The 19,530-nt window shown below is 37.6% G+C and overlaps 1 protein-coding gene across 3 annotated transcripts in view; it reads right to left on the reverse strand.

Annotated features, from left to right (window-relative positions):
* The window catches only part of LOC132557372 (matrix metalloproteinase-2-like), a 43,116-nt gene extending 24,916 nt beyond the window's left edge, over positions 1–18,200 (reverse strand). Inside the window, exons 1-2 of one of the 3 annotated variants that reach the window (XM_060221867.1) lie at positions 17,753–18,200; positions 16,490–16,810 (exon numbers count right to left, since the gene is read on the reverse strand). In XM_060221867.1, coding sequence (XP_060077850.1) covers positions 16,490–16,732 — 243 coding nt within the window. In that variant the 5' untranslated portion in view covers positions 16,733–16,810; positions 17,753–18,200. Of the gene's footprint in view, positions 1–16,489; positions 16,811–17,674 lie in introns of all 3 variants that reach the window. The other 2 variants (XM_060221866.1, XM_060221864.1) reach the window with 2 other exon arrangements.
* Between the last annotated feature and the right edge of the window lie 1,330 nt (positions 18,201–19,530).

Raw genomic sequence — 19,530 nt, forward strand, 5'->3', positions numbered from 1 at the left:
CAACACATGTATACAAATATTGTAGATTTCAGATAGATCAACACGTATATATACACATATTGTAGTTTAGATAGATATTTCGAATTGTATGTCATCTGTTTTCAGTCAAGTTGTTTGTATTGTATGTGGAATGTGAAGCATTGTTTACCAAACACAGAATAACATGAGGCCCATGTTTTCCATTCGATTGCAACCAAAGTTTTAATGTCAAAACGACAAACCTTCACACCGAAACTGACACCCATGGCAAAAGGGTTTAACGGTAGACAATGCGCAATCAATTATTGCAAATTTACGGATCAACACATAACGTATTTCGTCAGTAACACAGTGACATTTGTAAATTATATATGTGCCGTAAATAAACTCCCAGACAAGTGTGTCTGTCAGGGACAGGCTGACAATATATACCGAACGCATTTCCCTGTGGACCGGTCAAACGGTCATCTCGCTTAGTCATTAGCCCGACTAAGCTATTCCTAATCATACCCAGCTGACCAGATGGACGCTAGTATAATTACTTATGTCTGAGCAGAGGGTCAGTGTATCTATTAACACCACGGTCTTTGACCAACTCATCGAAACTTGGTCAACATAATGCCTGACCACAACCGGATGTCCGAAAATGACCAAAGAGGTAAACGGCTTTGTCCATGATCTTTGCATGTTTCAAATAAATGATGGTCAGGAGTGTCTGGTCAGTTTGTACTTGTATGTAAACAAAGTCAGATGGTCAAGATTACGGACAGTGGTCAATTACAAGTCTGTCACTGCATGCAAATAATGCAATGACCATAATTACCGTCTTCCGGTCACTAAACCATGTGGGTTCTTAAGATATTCAATAATGAAGGCAGTTGACCTTTGACCTTTGTTAAGACCGATCTCTGATGATCTCTGAAACTCGTGCCATCACCATTATCAATGATTATTAAAGGTTATAAGCTTTTCTCACACCTCTGAGCACCTCCAAACAAAACATCTACTTAAGATGGAATCGTTTGTCATAAGGCTCATAACAGTACTTATTGTCCTACCAATCATCGTTAAAGATCAGTTGTGCCAGAAAATCTTGTAATGGATGAAACAGGGGAATGAAGCATCATTCTCTCAAGTCCCTGTCTCACCCCAGGAGTTAGATTGGAAAGGTCTGTTTAATGCATCTCACGCTAGGGTCCCTTTCTCATCCCCGAGAAATGGGTAGGGAGGGTGTTTTATATGCATGTCGTATTTGGGTAGGTTCCTCTCCCTGGGGGTAGGTCTCGGGAGTGCTTTCTATACAATAAGCCCTCACTAGAACGATATATCAGTCAAAAATCAATGACTTTGCTTGAGCACACATGGTAGACCAAATAGTTGTAGGTCATTGTCTCTAGTGATGGGATAGGACAGGTTCGCTAGGGCACACAGGAAGGATGCTCGTACTTATTGTTGTATTCACTTTGCACGCTTCAAGTAGGAGTACAATGTATCTAGGTTGAAGGGTATTGTGTAAGTCGAAATAAAATGGCGGATTCATGTAAAATCGGATGCAAGCTAATCGACATACATTATGTATTATGAGGAAAGTATATAATTTGACAATCTGGGCACATACAAATAATGACATTTTGTGGAGGGTGTTGCTAGGCATTTATGAAACAAGGGGTAAAAGGTTCGTATTAAAATAATAATGCAATAAATTTGGTAGTACATAAACGCGTCTAATGACATTTGCGATGTCACAAATACCTCACTTTGCCGATACATCTGTATAAAATTGGCGCTATATCTGTGTGTCATTGGCACTATGTCTATGTGACATCGGCGCTGTATCTTGTGTGTCATTGGTGCTGTATCTAAGTGACATCGGCGCTGTATCGTGTGTGTCGTTAGCGCTGTATCTGTGTGACATCGTCGCTGTACCGTGTGTCATCGGCGCTGTATCTATGTAACATCGGCGCTGTACCGTATGTGTCGTTGGCGCTGTATCTATGTGACATCGGCGCTGTACCGTATGTGTCGTTGGTGCTGTATCTATGTGACGTCGGCGCTGTGTCGTATGTGTCGTTGGCGCTGTATCTGTGTGACATCGGCGCTGTACCTTGTGTCGTTGGCGCTGTATCAATGTGACATCGGCGCTGTACCGTGTGTGTTGTTGGCGCTGTATCTATGTGACATCGGTGCTGTCCCTTGTGTCGTTGGCGCTGTATCAATGTGACATCGCGCTGTACCGTGTGTGTTGTTGGCGCTGTATCTATGTGACGTCGGCGCTGTGTCGTATGTGTTGTTGGCGCTGTACCGTGTGTGTTGTTGGCGCTGTATCTATGTGACGTCGGCGCTGTGTTGTATGTGTCGTTGGCGCTGAATATGTGCTAATATTTCCCTACCGGCCACCATTCAATTCATCTTCCACCCGGATTGGCGTCATATCAACTCTATACTCCATCTGATAACAGTTTCTTGTTTAATTTGTGCTGTATCTGTGCGTCATCAATTGGCGTTGACTTTGTATGTCATTAACGTTGTATCCATGCGTCATCTGGGCTATATCTATGTGGCATTGACACTGCACTTACGTGAAATCGGACTGTATATCTGTGACATTAGCACGGCATTTCTGTGACACTGGGGCTGTATCTATGAGAAATTGGTTCTCTCAATGTGGCCTTGGCACTTTATCATTTGCAATGTATTTGTGCGTGCGTTCTGTTTGGATGGTGTTTTAATCTTACGTATAGCTACAATTCCTTGATAGTCAGTTGGTGCACAGAGATCAACGGAGTTCTAAATTGTGTTGAACTCTGTATTTTGGTCCACGTGGCTAAATAACAGTTACAAGGTCGGGGAGGACGTTTGAAGCAGTCTATTTTAGTAAAGACGCAGCATTGCCGTGTCGCTGCGGTCACATCCAGACCGGTAATTGGGAATAATCATGTTCACAGCATAAAGAGATAGCCCAGACGAGTGTTCTAATTTGTTATTATAGACAAAGCTCGTTTTGCATTGCGTTTCAATCCGCTTACCTATTGTAGCTCGATTACACAAAACTGGAAGACTTCCCTGGTGCAAACACCTTAGACAATGGCGAGAATCCTTTTTCCTTAACAAAGCACATTTTTCAGAAACAAGAATGATCATAGACAACTACCAACTTTGCCATCATTTTAACGTCACCACAACATAAACGTTCTAAATATTGACCAGCAAAAGAGGAAACGAAGGCAGAATCTAGAAAGGCTGTAAGTTGTCTTACCAGTCAAACCGGTAGGTAATATAATTAGACCAGTTGGATATAACGTTACCATGACATTTCTGTATGACAGCACTAGAAAATAACCATTCAATAATTCAGGGACATCTTTAACCGATGTTAGACCGAATCGGTATTCGTGTAAATTTTGAAATTCAGTTGAATTGTGGCGTTACAAAGTTTGGACCCAAAATTTACATGAATTGTGGTGTTACAAAGCTTGGACCTGTGTAAAGTAAGTACGGTAGCTATCATACAAACGGAATTAGGTCTAAAGTAGTGTCTAGAATTGGGCAGGTCGAATATTATTAGCCATGACGTCGAACAATCGTTGTTTTCTGCTTCGGAAGTATAACACATGTTCATGTTCCTTACACAGAATCGGTGGTGTCGTCCGAGAGGTTTGTCATTATAGAACAAATTGCACATGTTATCAATGGCCACACACTTTGACCAATGTGAAGAGCCGATAAAATGCATCTGATAGAAAGAAATAACGATTATGATGTATATCAGGGGTTTTTATCTTAGTCTTCCAATATTGGTGCACTGACAGGAAAGCTATGTCAATACGCCATGTTTGATTTCCTACAACGGGGATTTGGTACGACTGGGCTAATTGATGTGTCCGTGGAATCAATCTAGGAACATCAAAGGATCTGAAGTGTTGACCGTAATTATATTTGTTGATTTTGTACGGGTTGAGTGATAGAGTACTCAATACATCACTGCTACAGTGACACATTGCCAGCACTATTTACTTTTCTTTCGCTTCATTTATCTCGTACCAGTAATAGAATTTGTTTTGAAGGTTGTAACGAATGCTTTGCTGAGTAAGATCTTAAACATTTTGATTGCGTATTAACAAGGGCATATCATATATACCATTTCAATAGAATTTGATCGCGGTATACAGTGACTACATATGTATTGTATTATCGCTGAGCTGGTTGTCTGAGGGATATTCCGGGCGTAATCTATCAGTATTAGAGTGTTTCCCATCTTGCCAATAATCCTGCTTTATACGGTTACGTACAGAGAGATAAACACTTGGTGCGGGGGATTAGCACTGCAACACTTGATTAATCTTTTGCCAGACTAACTCGGCACGTAGTTTTACAGTATAGAAAGCGGATTATCTTGAATTCAGGAATTACGCATCAGCAGTGTTGCCCAAATCATGTATACTGATCTCTCAGAGTTACTGCCCTTTGTTTCACTATGTCGGAATTACTAGTATAGCGATTGGCTTGAAAGCAGGTTGGGGCCGAGAATGCAACGAAGGTAGATTCCTTCGAAGCTGTAAATAATTGTATTGCACTCTTTATGTCTTTTCGTCCATTCATGTACTTGGAGGTTCTGGGTTCGAGCCAGTTATGTGTAGATATAACAAATAATATACACAGATTAATGTTTTGATACAATGAAATAAAAATCGTGAAACAGTCCTACCATTTTCTTGCATATTTTGAACAAGGAAAGATTACAAGCTATCTGATATCGACTTTTTTTAAGGAAATGACACGTCGGCTATCATAAAACTTACTGTAAAGTTTGCAGTTGAGGCCGATAAAGTAGCTAGTTGAACATTATCGTGACGTTCGGCAGCACGTGGCGTTATCGGGGTTTTACATAAGTCAGTCTCTCTCTCTAACATAATATAATGATTTACCGAGGCCATTTAGCTGTGGAGAGAAATCAACATCTGATTTACTGTACACTTTTGCATCGTGTATACCTGTAGTATAAGCAAAGGATTGTTTTATGTAGCCGCGGCACGTGAATTGCTGTAGGGCTACACGTGCGTTAACATACGTATATGTCGGTTTGTGTTAATTTTGGTAAAACAAAAGAGTCGTGTAACGATATTCAACGCATACATCTATTAATTTGATGCACGAGGAACTGACTCATGACAAATACGTGCATTAGTACAAACTCTATGTAAACCATAATGACTGTATGAATACCCCAAACACACACACCACAAAGTAACCAAATGCACGGATATGATTAAGACTCATATAATATGTGGAAAATCATATTCGACTTTTCTGTGTCCTGGCCAGTACCTCGCTCTCCGGATATGAACCCTTGGTTTCCAAACAAAGACTCCCGGGGTACGAAATCCATAAAGAGTGATCACGTGTTAAAATTCGAACGAAAAGATAAAAAGAGAGACGTTTTGATCTGTGATGACAAACCATACAAGTTTAGGGAAGGGAGATCCTTTTGTCAAGTACGGTAGCTGTTACTGGGTTTCTCGTATACTCTCTACACACAGCATCCTTTCATCAGAACAGAAAAAAATACATGTCTACATGTCTTAGTCAGGATACTGTCACATATTGCATATGCATCGATATGAGGTGTGTTTTATATACCACATTGGGAAGAGTGCTTCAATTCACAAATCCTTGTGGAAACATAATGTCCAGCTGTTCCCCTCCTAATCCTCTAAAACTGTTACTTGTCTGGGTTTTATTCAAACGAACCACCGGATGAGTCAAAATACTCTCGACGAAAGGATAATTTGACACAAATTTATAAAAATAGCAAGTAAAATGAACGACGAGTCTGGATAACAATTACGCCATAATGACCATTATTCCTCAACCTAACGGGGTTTACATATGACATCATATTAATTCCCAAAAATGTCATGAATATGAATCTGACTTCCCCAAAAATTGAAAATATCGCCTCCAACAACTGAAGAGCTCAAATAATAGTGGACCTCACAAACTGGAACCATTGCGACAGTAAACACAGAAAACAAATAAATAAATTAAACGATAATATTAGTATGACAACCGTGTACGATGCAAATAGCCCAACAGATGGCGCTTCAGTGATGAATAGGATTCTCATAACATCTTACTGTAAATTTCGTTGCAAAGTACCCGTATTCGCCATCTTTGTTTACAATGTTCGCGTTTTAAAACTCACACGGAGACCTAGATGGTTTTATGTAGCCCACTTCAACTGAACGTATTAAACCTGTTTTATCGCCGGACTTATTTGTCCTGTTGTCTTTTTTTCCTGTTTTCCATAGAACATCTGTATTTGGAGAACTTGGTTGCCAAGGCGATCGATGACAATTTTTGATGACGATGAGAAGCAACAGCCGATGTAGTGGTAAGGCGACTTTGTCACGTAATAACTAGATAATGGTATCATTTACATTAACCCTGAAGATCGCCGAGCCCATTAACATCCCAGCAAATCAGGACACTTACATCAACAGTCGGTGTTTAGAATAACTGATAGTAAAGTCTTGTTTCGTGTTTTATGGACAGAGCAATTAAGCACCATATGATGATAACATATTTCTTGTCAGGAGCTGATAAAATGGATAACATGGTATTATATAGAATAACAAGATGTTATATAGGAAAGCATGGTGTTATATAGAATAACAAGATGTTATATAGGATAACAAGATGTTATGTAGAATAACAAGATGTTATATAGGATAACAAGATGTTATGTAGGATAACATGATGTTATGTAGGATAACATGATGTTATGTAGGATAACAAGATGTTATATAGGATAACAAGATGTTGTTTAGGATAACAAGATGTTATGTAGAATAACAAGATGTTATATAGGATAACAAGATGTTATGTAGAATAACAAGATGTTATATAGGATAACAAGATGTTATATAGAATAACAAGATGTTATATAGAATAACAAGATGTTATTTGGATAACATGGTGTTATATAGGATAACAAGATGATATGTAGGATAACATGATGTTATGTAGGATAACAAGATGTTATATAGGATAAAAAGATGTTGTGTAGGATAACAAGATGTTATGTAGGATAACAAGATGTTATATAGAATAACAAGATGTTATTTGCATAACATGGTGTTATATAGGATAACAAGATGATATGTAGGATAACATGATGTTATACAGGATAACATGGTATTCTATAGAATAACAAGATGTTCTGTAGGATAACATGGTATTCTATAGAATAACAAGATTTTATATAGAATAACGTGGTATTATATAGAATAACATGATTTTATATAGAATAACATGGTATTATATAGAATAACAAGATGTTACACAGAATAACATGCTGGTATATATCATAACAAGATGTTATATAGGATGACATGCTGTTATATACGATAACATGGTGCTATATAGGATAACGCAGAGTTAAATAATATAACCTGTTTCACAAAATAACCACGCAAAATAACTACATGTTTGATGAGGGACATAGGGAGATTGCATCAAACTGTATGTCCAAGACTTTTTACCACAATCCACTTATATCTAATGTAAGTCTGTGCTTGATACCTAAACTTTCGCTGTATTTCTATTACAATATTGTGACTTGACAGTGACGTACATCTGGGCATCGGTCATCCAGGTGTTAATCCGGCTAATCAAGTCGGTTTAGGTCACACATCGATGAACAGGGGAGACAATCAGGAAGGCCACACTTTCGTGTTTAAACTGCTGAATAAGACTGGGAATCTGTTTATAACAATATACATGAAAAGGACTAGCTCTCTGCCGAATACGTTTCAATTCCTTACATCAATGTTTTGATAAGACTGTTTCATATAAACAGTGTAAGGAAACGGTTTGACCAAAAGGTGGACACAAGCGACAACTGACCTAAAGTCGGATTAAGTTAGTCCCTGACTTGAAACCTGTAAAATGTAGTAAACCAAAGCTAATAAAGCGTCATGTGTGATTTTAAGGTATATTTCTACTTCTTGGATTGTAGGCGATACCGTGAAGGAAATCTCTTGTAGGAAGTGGTGGTGGAGGGAGGGGAAGGGGGAGGTGTTGATATTTTTTGTTTAATCGACAGAAAAAAAAGAAAATACTCATAAATTACTTTTAAAAAAGTGGGAAAATGTATTATATACGATTTTGTTTTATCACACCTGCATACAGCCAAGCTCACGTTTAGTGTCCCTTTAACCACTAATGATATCAAAACAAGCGTCACAACAGTTTTACCGTGTCCCTCTTTTCTTCTCCATCTCTGTAAAAAGATCCCTTCTCCCCCGGGTCCGCCTTTTTTTAAATCACACAGTCGCATCTTATTTTATACAATATGAGATACACAAACGGTATTGACATAATTAGACACCTGTTTTGTGGAGAATCAGCACAGCTATTGTTTATCGTGGCAGGGCCACGTGTGTGATGACCTATATCTATAGACAAATCGGGTTATGTTTAAACACGTGTTTCTGGTCTGTTGGTAATGTTCTTTCTTCTCTTAAGGATCCTTCTACCATTAGAAGCGAACATCCTACCATCAGTAGTCTCCCCTGATCATAATGTTCTGTTCAGTAATCATCTATTTCACTCCGATACATTTTAAAGTTCAATTCAATTTAGTATCTTATTGCTCTTTCATTATTACAGCGATTTGAAGGTAGAATTTGCTTGCAAGGCTATAAATGCACCACAGCAGTTGGTGTCAAAAATCTTGCTCAAGGACACAACCACATCAGCAATGACCTGTCCGTTTCCCGGATTCCTAAGACACACAAAATGCCGCTGGAAGGGGGCATCAACCGTAAAATATACAAAAAAAATACAAAACAAAAAAACAAAAAAAAAATAGAAATGTGCATTGTTTTAACGATATACACATATCGTTATTTCAGTTTTCCCGCTGTCCTTAGTTCTAACGATGGTACCCAGATTTTACAATATTAATGAGGATTACGTCATCCTATTAATTAATTATTAATACATTTTGTGTGATAAGATGTCCTGGCTTTACAAGTCGCTGTCTAACATAGTTTCACTTTTTGGGAGGTACGGTTATCTTTAAAGGCCAACAGCCATATTAATTAACCGATGTGTATTAACCGTGTAATCATTAGTGACATCGTCACGTGACACGTCAGCTGTCACCTCTTTAGACGCATGCTGAGACATAATTGATACAGGTGTGAAGATGTTGCCGCTTGTCAAAAGCGATTAACACTTATCCCACTTCATGTTCTTGAGCTGTTTATCATCATGTCCTGTCACGTGTGGTAATCTGACCCATGTCATATTGTCAAGTCGACGCGAAAGTGAGACTGATACAGGTAAAAAACAATAGTACAGGTAACGAGACTTGTTTCAAGTATCTTTGGACACTATGCTTCACACCTGTAAACAGCACGTGCCTACCCCCCCCCCCCCCCCCCCTTCTACCATATAGGAACAATAACTTATACGCAGGCAGCACCAGTCATCATATTTCTGCAGGAATTTGAGTAATTCATGTATGAAAACGTAGTAGTTCATAGCTACAACAGCTTCGAGTCTCCCATCAATAACAAATAACGGTACTGTGTCTTTTATCTTAATTACCAGCCGACATTGTGTTTCTATTTTGGTTTTGTTCTTGGATTAAATATTCTATTTTAATTTCTGTGAGGAAATTGTGTTACTCTATTTTATTCGATATCGACAGTTTCCGTAAAATATGGCCTTTATATATATATATAGTAGTTTGATTCCGAAGACTTAAAAGTTGAAACGCAAAATAGGAAAAAGCAATCTACGAATGAATGATTACTTTCAAGCTTCTTTTAGCCACAAAAGTCAAAATGTGGAGAACAAAAGCACATGGATGTAACCATTTTTGGTGTACCGATTCAAATCAATGACGTAATGCCATTGTCCATAAAATGACATCAAAATCGATCTCTGATTCGCTCCAGTGAACTGTGAAAATTTTGTTACTTTCTATTGCCTTGTTTTAAGAATTTTTACCGATTACATTTCTGATACCTTATACATTCTCTTAAACAATCCGGTGAGATATAAATAGAATTGTGCGATTTGCCTATAAAATGTCACTTAGTCATCCGAATTCCTACCGTGACAGGTAAACTTACCCAGTGTGACCAATCCCAGCTGTATAATCAGATGTGATTGACAGGCAATATATTACGATGCGACTGCATGTTGACATGCACGTGTAATGTGTTTTCATGTGATAATATTGACATATACACAGCAGGTTTAATTAGAACGCGCACGTGAACTCTTGTTATCAACTACCAACGACAGACATACGATTAAACGAATTCATTTGATATCATTTTCTCCCTTGCTGTACACATCTTTAGCCCTGTTGAATAATGGCATTTTATAGTTTTTAAACCCGCGGACTGTGATACAGTAAAACAGATAACGAATTGATGTTGGAAGCTATATGCAACCTAGACAGAAAAGAAGAGAATTCCAAGAATTTCAAATATTTGCTCTTTTATTTATTTATTGCATTGACACTGTAGTTAGATTGTACTCATGTAAATAAACCTGTTATTAACAACCATGCTATGACGTGTTATTCTGTTATATACCCCCACGATGCTAACTGTATAACAAGTTATGAGGTGTTATACTGTTATATACCCCCACGATACCGACTGTATAACAAGTTATGAGGTGTTATACTGTTATATACCTCCACGATACCGACTGTATAACAAGTTATGAGGTGTTAAACTGTTATATACCCCCACGATGCTAACTGTATAACAAGTTATGAGGTGTTATACTGTTATATACCCCCACGATGCTAACTGTATAACAAGTTATGAGATGTTATTCTGTTATATACCCCCACGATACCGACTGTATAACAAGTTATGAGGTGTTATTCTGTTATATACCCCCATGATGCTGACTGTATAACAAGTTATGAGGTGTTATTCTGTTATATACCCCCATGATGCTGACTGTATAACAAGTTATGAGGTGTTATTCTGTTATATACCCCCATGATGCTGACTGTATAACAAGTTATGAGGTGTTATTCTGTTATATACCCCCCACGATGCTGACTGTATAACAAGTTATGAGGTGTTATACTGTTATATACCCCCACGATAACGACTGTATAACAAGTTATGAGGTGTTATTCTGTTATATACCCCCACGATAACGACTGTATAACAAGTTATGAGGTGTTATTCTGTTATATACCCCCACGATACCGACTGTATAACAAGTTATGAGATGTTACGATGCTGACTGTATAACAAGTTATGAGGTGTAATTCTGTTATATACCCCCTCGATACCGACTGTATAACAAGTTATGAGGTGTTATTCTGTTATATACCCCCACGATACCGACTGTATAACAAGTTATGAGATGTTATTCTGTTATATACCCCCCACGATGCTGACTGTATAACAAGTTATGAGGTGTAATTCTGTTATATACCCCCTCGATACCGACTGTATAACAAGTTATGAGGTGTTATTCTGTTATATACCCCCACGATAACGACTGTATAACAAGTTATGAGGTGTTATTCTGTTATATACCCCCACGATGCTGACTGTATAACAAGTTATGAGGTGTTATACTGTTATATACCTCCACGATACTGACTGTATAACAAGTTATGAGGTGTTATACTGTTATATACCTCCATGATGCTGACTGTATAACAAGTTATGAGATGTTATACTGTTATATTACCCCCACGATGCTGACTGTATAACAAGTTATGAGGTGTTATTCTGTTATATACCCCCACGATGCTGACTGTATAACAAGTTACGAGGTGTTATTCTGTTATATACCTCCACGATAACGACTGTATAACAAGTTATGAGGTGTTATATACCCCCACAATACCGACTGAAAATAGTATTATTTATTATATGATGTACACACCTTACAACAAGCTGGTGTTAAATCCTACACGAATATCAAATATGTTTCTGACAAGCACGGAGTAAGATTTTGAATTAGATCGTTATCTGTTCCCAAATATTGTACGATTTCTCTAATTAACTCGACTTATGCCTATAGATTGATTAATGTTAAAACTCGTGAACTAATCAAATCGAAACCACTTCGTTTTAATCAACGCTAGGACCTGTGTGATGAATCACTCGCGGTCTTAAAAGTCAAGCATCCGTGTTTGCAGATCTCCCGAAAACGACTGGGGGAGGGGCAGGAATAGCGGAGGATCGGACAGTTGTTAGAATAAACCAAATCTGACATTGGAATTTTGTTCAGCAGCTGACAGAAAGTTCCCACAAAGTCAAGCCATGACCTTGCTGAATGACAATGACACACACTCACGCGAACAAAGGCGGTTACCATAGATACCAAGACAGATAACTCCAGCTGCTCCTCTAAAAATGGCGGGAAGTGAGAAAGGATGATTATAAATTATGGGAAAGTAAAACTCGGTGAACTATAGACTAGTAACAGTATGTCAAACGACACCATGTCCTCTTTCTTTTACAGTAGTTCTGTTATACTTCATAAATGATGTGTACGGGTAGTATTTACGAGGAAAACGTCACCACCCTGTAACCAATGGCAACGGGTGTTTACACAAGGTTGTTCTTTAGCAGCACTATATGATTACGATTGTTTTAAAAATATATTCAAAAGAGAACATATCCTATTTACAAAAAATGTTCATTTCATGTTGGTAAATCCTGTAGTTTCACCATTCTCTTATTAGCTGTTCTGTTCCTCTCCACCGCCCTCCTCTCTCCCCGAGAAGGGAATTAAAAAAGATATGTCAAAGAGACAATATTTTATCTGCATTCTTCTTTATCAACAAAATATTACAGACAGACAGTGGACAGTCCTACATTTCCAGATATGAGGAGAATAATAAAATGAGCTGGGCAAAACAATAGCTTTTCATAAAGGTTGGAAAGATAGGCAATTCTAACGTGCCTTGCATTGGCAGACTGACACAGTGAAATATATTCCTGTCCTAATTGGTCAATCAAAACTTCAATCATGACTTTCTGACCGTGCATGTTAAAAGCTGAGATAAGGCACTCTTTGAATTTAATGAAAGTTTAACGGTACTAAAACAAATTTTAGCCATCGTCCCGAACGCTTTCGGTCCGTCTGGCCAATACAATAAGCACACGAAGACCATTTCTTCTCTGTAATTTGTCATGATATATACCAGGTAGGTACCAATTACTTATATAGTTGAATATTAACTGAATTATTCATTCGGTCTGGAATCGAGGATGGCCTCTAGCGTGCCATCGATATCAGGATGAGAAAGGCACGCAACCAATAGCCTCGTTTACAAAACGTATTCCGGTGAATGTATATATTTATTCTAGACATCCGGTCAATGTTCCTCTACAGATATACGATATAAATTGTATAATTGGTTTCTTATCGTTCGTCTAAGTGGCATATCGCGTTTTTTGCCTGTTTATACGTTTTGGTATCCTATTCCTCTCAGAACACGAAATATAATGACTATCGTTAGGCTTTCTCTTGGGATCTAACTAGGAACTGGGAATCATCTTGAGGCTCCTTTGTGGAGGAGCCTGAAGTTGGTTCCTAGTTCCGTTTAAGCTAAAACTTAAAATTTGGATGTGAGTTTCGTGTAAGATCAATTCCTTTATAAAGGCTATGATAGTCTTAATCATTAAGATAAAACTAAAGTTTAGTCTGAAAAGTTGTAGGTTCAATTCTATAATACCATGAGCTTTGGACTTTTCATTTTGTCAACATACACATTTTTTCTTAAACGAAAGTATGGTCTGGTTCCCGGTTTCATTTAAGCTAAATGGGAACTAGGATCTGGTTTCCAGTTCCGTTTTTTGTTAAACGGAATTAGAAACTAGGAACCAACTTTAGACTGACATAATGGATAATTCGCTTTCGTTCTAAAACCACGGACCTATGTTCCAAATTTATATTTTATTTAAAGATACGGTCAGTATTACTACCTGAAAAACATATAGCAGATATGAGTATGATTGTTGTAGAACAGAGCTGAAAATATTGGAGTTTTATGTAAAAAAATAACGGTCGTTCAGGTATCGATTCTGCTTGGGAAGGTAAAATGTGCTTTGTTTTAAGTCGGGAAAGGCTGGGAGATAATGGTAAGGAATGGCAGACACAGGGAGGGTGGCGGATAGGAGCGGAGCTGTTGGATTCATCGATACCCCATCTGTTTATGTTTGTATAAAACCGGCCCCTGGGAGTTTTAATTCAATATATAAAGCAGGAAGTTGTATGTTTCCTATTAGTGTAATGGTAGGGAGTAAGAAACTCACTACGTGTAGTTCGTAACATCTGAAGTCCAGGCCTATATACCCTCAAAAAAATAATATTCCAAGTACTAGGAGATGTATGACAACCATATGTCTTAGTCAAACATCATCAGGTTCATGTTCACTGATGTTTTCAAGAACACCTCAAAATATAACTCATAAAAAATTAAGTCATGTTCCAAAAACGTATTACAATTTAAAGCGATATATATATTATTTGTCTATTTTTACGTTGAACAACTCCGAGTATTTGTGTGATTACTCGTTCTGTTAAAGCGTAAAAAACTTTGCAAATTATGTTGGAGAAGACAGTTGGCCAGTTTCCTGCATTGTTTAAACGTGGTGCTGTTTGGAGTTATAATAACACCGGTGAAGCCCACCATCCCACTACCCCCCTCCCCCCTCATTCGGCCTTGTACCACAAAACGATACGCTAAATAAACTTGACTAATTATTCTATCTGAAATTAAACACACAATCTTTGGGTCCGCCATTTGATACTACGTCTTTAGCGATATATTTGTATGCATGCACAGTTTTATCAACAAACTGCTGTTGATATGTAACTCAATATATTCTAAATTTGATTATAAGAATTTCACTTTAGTTCCGTCACTTAATTCTCTTTTATCAAGTCTTCTAAACAAAACAAGCCATATTTCTTTCATTTTAAAAGCAACTTAACATCACAAAAGTGTCATACATGATCCATTAAATTGTTAGCGAGGGTGAAATTTTAATAACAAAACACTTCAATCCGTCCTTTGTCCTGGTCTCGGCTTTCTTCTGGTGTATTTTAAATGTTCAACATAACGCAGAAACCGAGCGGGGACGGAAAAAAAGTGTTACAATACAACAGATATAACAAAAGAATTTTAAGAATTAAATAAGAGAAACTGTCCATGGTTGTAAATATTAGAGACATATACAAGTTGTACACGAATCGTATTTGTAACAATTTATTAATTAGATTTTTTTTATACAATTAATGAACTTGTCAGAGCCATATATCAGACAAGCTGATTTGTACTTGTAAATTACTTCCCTAAGGGACTGCTTTAGATCCCCGACTGTTTAAAAATCTTTAAAAAAGTAGTAATTTTTCAGATGTTCCGTTAGCAAAGTTTAACGACTTTTTAAAAGCTTAAGCTGCGGGCTTTATTGTAATGTTAGTTTTGTGTGTGTGTGTGTGTTTAGTTTTACAGGTGCACAAAATTTAATTAGCACACAAACAAGGGGAAGAATTCTCAAACAGGTGTGTTGGAGTGCCATGTAGTTCTCTGTGATGTCTCTCCAACTGCTGTGTTATGATATCAATGGAAATACATTGTATGTCAGTAGGTTACACTCGCTCATGGTGACGGCCTATGTACAAGGCTGATGCCGATGTTGAGCCTATCATAAACTCATTACATTTATTAAAGATTTTCAAATTAATGCCAAAATCGATAAACATGGACTGCAGTCTGGAAGAGTTAATAACATTTCTTCCATTTTTCTGTGTAAAACATTCAAAACTATCGAAGCGTGACGATTCTTACTAATGTAACCGAAAAGCGGATTTTGATACAATAATACAAAGGGTGTACATCGTGCAGAGAGCGTGCCCACATCGTGCGATCACACAACTGTACGATTTGTCAACATTTGTAAAAAAAACATGTTAAAAGATAAATTCGTCCTTTTTTTTTTCTTCCTAAGACCCCCCGAATAATCAACGCCATTTAAAATTGATATTATACATCCCATCATCGGGAATACAATTAGAGCATTGCTATTCTAATGGGTCAAATCTTACAATAAACTATGGACAGCAATTTTATAAATATAACCCGGTATTCTGGTTTATAAAATATTGAATGGTATTAATATTTTGTGTTCAGTTTTCAACTTTTAACTAATATAAAAACACCGATTTGTGAACTGACATCTAGATTGTCATTAAGCTATTTATGTGTAAATAAGATATCCCAATTTTAGTGTTTATGTTCCTGCACAAACGGACCAACTCATTACTGTACAAACGGACCAACTCGTTACAGCAAGTCAGGTGGAACACTAATATTTAACAGAGTTCAATTATATTCAAAATAAGGAAAAACATCACCATGACAATACAATGGTTTGAGAGTATTATCCTTTTTACAGGGTTTTGTCTGTAATATTAAAATAGATATGTTAGGACTTACCACCATCGCAACTTCATTGTCGTGGTAGGTGTCTGCTGAACATTCCAAAATGGCAAGAAGGAACACTACACACCACAAGTATACACAATGTTGTCTAAGTGATCTACTTCGTAGACACGACATATCACAACCCTCGGTTTGTGTCCGGGAGGTCGTCCGACCCCTAGGTAATCCCTGAACAGTGGGTGCGGCCAGTGACCCCGGGGGGTCGAGCTGAGAATCTGGTTCACCCCGTATCTCCATGGCGACTGATGCACCCCGAGTGAGGGCACTTTTCTTCCGTATCTAGATCTCCTACCTAAGACGTGATAGCCCTGCAGGCTGGAAAGAAAGGCAGCACACTGAATAACTAGAAATGGAGTATCTCAGCTATGGACCTGTGTAATCAAATTAATTTCCACTATCTGGTATACTTAAGCGAGTAAACCGCACACACTATCCTAATTAACGAATTTCTTATATTGCTACATATATTTGATATATATATGTATATGAGTCAGCAAATTTAAGTTATTAGAATTAGATACACAGAGTGTGTGTCGATCGGACTTTTATCATGTGTGGTAATGAAATTGTGTGTTTGGGTCACTCAGTGGTGTTATATCTGTACCACGTTTAGTCATCCTCGACGGGAGTGGAAATGTGCATTATACTAAAGTGATGGATGTCACACACCAACAGCATACATCTTCCATGAAAATTTAGCTTACACAAATGAATAATTAATAAGACAGTTTTAAAGTCGTTCTATTGAAAAAGCGATTAATGTTCAGGAGATTTTTTTTCATAGATTCGGTATACACTAAAACTATCTTTGTTCATATTTTTAAAAACCCAATATCTATAAATGTGTGTTTATTTTAATGTATTATGACCTAGAGATGAAAATGTTAATTGTTTGCTTTAGATTGTCCAAATTCACAAGAATTTCCTATTCCTTCTGTGCATTACGCATCGTTTGTATTCATAGACAGAAAACATTAATATGAATGACAAATATTTATGTCTTATATCTATGTATATACTTGTAGATACAATTCATTCATATATAAACATTGCATATTAGTGATTATACCTTTGATAATTTATAGCTGACATAGAATTATCATAAGTATGTCAATTGTGCTTTACACACCTGCTACACTACATACTATGTACCTATCTGTGTTTACCTACACAACGTACCAGTCAATGTTTACCTATGTATCAGGTGTGAATTCTTCCGAGTCGTATCTCTGTATCAGAATACAGGTATGGTTTTACCTGACTTCTTTTCAATCACTCAATATCGATTCTAATCACTCGTCAATCAATCCGTGAGAGATCGATAACAGCTGTTCTCGGCGATAGGAGTTTGAAGATCCCCGAGAGACCACGCGAGGTAGTCGCCGTGAACACACACTTTGACAGGTGGTCCGTAGAACATCCACTTTTTCAAACCTTCCAGTATAATAATTCATGTATATCCCCTTGTACTAATAATCCTATGTTGTTTATCATAGTCGGAATTACGTTAGTAATTACAAAACGGAAGCCTTTCCCTTTACAGCGGTTGTGATACATGTACACACGTTTAGCAGGAACTCCACATACACAACAAACGTAAACACTGAACAATTTACACAGCACACGTCCGAGCTCCACTATCTACAGTAACAAAGTGTGGTAGCCATCTACAAAAACGTTACGGTATTGTGATTTGCGTCCATTTTGATTAATACACCAATGGGAGACAACGTGACTCAGACGTTCGGTACGGCTGCTGAATACCCGCTCAAGTGTGCACCAGCACCACTGGTAGCTCGGCAGCCAGTCCATATGGCTGCTACTACTAATTCAGCGTACATAATACCGCTTGGTACCCTTCGGCGGAAAGGAGAGTAAAACACGTCTTTTTCGGTGTTTAATGTATTCATACTGTATATGAAATCTGAATGGTTTTAGAAATTTCTATGAATCAATGTCTCGATCTTTTTCAAAGAGATATTGAAAAGGCGATGCAGGGTATTACCGATGTCTATTGATTGGCATTGTGTATCAACACTATATGCTTGGGTAGCGAAATGGGAGAAGTGGCTTTATTGACACATCTGCTGCCTTTATTTAAGATTAATTCACTTCGAAGTTCACCACAGCCCACCTACACGTAACTCATGATCAACGAAGTGTTTGTATTGAAGGTTTCTCATCCGTCTCCATGACAACCCGCAACGTTTAATTTCCGATGAATCAATTACAAATATTGTTGTTTGCCTTTTTTGTCTGGTATTATAAAATCGATTTGATAAGCTGTATTATGACTGTCTGCAGTGTACGGGCGGGCGTTGATACCAGCACAAGTAATAGTGCGAAACCCGATACCTGTCTATAATTACAGGTAAACAGAGTATATTTGTTAGGTTACTTTTACATACTGATCTAATATAAATGTAAATTGTTCTCGTCGTCCTATGTATCATAAGTATGTATACACTGAAAGTAACCTAATTGAATACAGCGGAGAACGAGGGATCCTGAATTTACCTGTGACATCTCTAGCACGCACTCACCTTTACTCACAAACCAAACAGTAGATCTTGTATATCAATTTACCTTGCTTATGAAATTTTCGACATAACTGGTGTATGCAACCATTGTTCATCACGGGACCACCCAATTGAACGGAAACAACGTGTTTTACAATAGCGGGATCAAATGATCGACAAAGATTTGGTCCTGACATTTTTTTTTCTTCCGGTGCTTAAAAAATATCATTCAACTAATGAGAATTATACCCGACTTTGTAAAACAGAAGTTTCTCTGTCAAAGAAAGTTGGAAACAATTATTTTTCTTCAAAGAGGGGCAATAAAGCAGGTCGTTTATTTAGCAGACAGACCATGTAACAGAACTGCACGAGTTATGTCCCCTACGCCCGACCTATACTCGCTCAGCAATCGTCCTTGTCAAACAGTGTCTGGTTTCAATGATTACGTCGCAGATTTCAAAAAACTTTCTGCTTTATCAAGCGATAAGTGAAATGCACGTTATGCACGCGCACACG

Source organism: Ylistrum balloti, unplaced genomic scaffold (genome assembly GCF_031769215.1).
Source record: "Ylistrum balloti isolate Yb309-2 unplaced genomic scaffold, AGI_CSIRO_Ybal_v1 Utg370664, whole genome shotgun sequence".
Classification (NCBI taxonomy): Eukaryota; Metazoa; Mollusca; class Bivalvia; order Pectinida; family Pectinidae; genus Ylistrum; species Ylistrum balloti.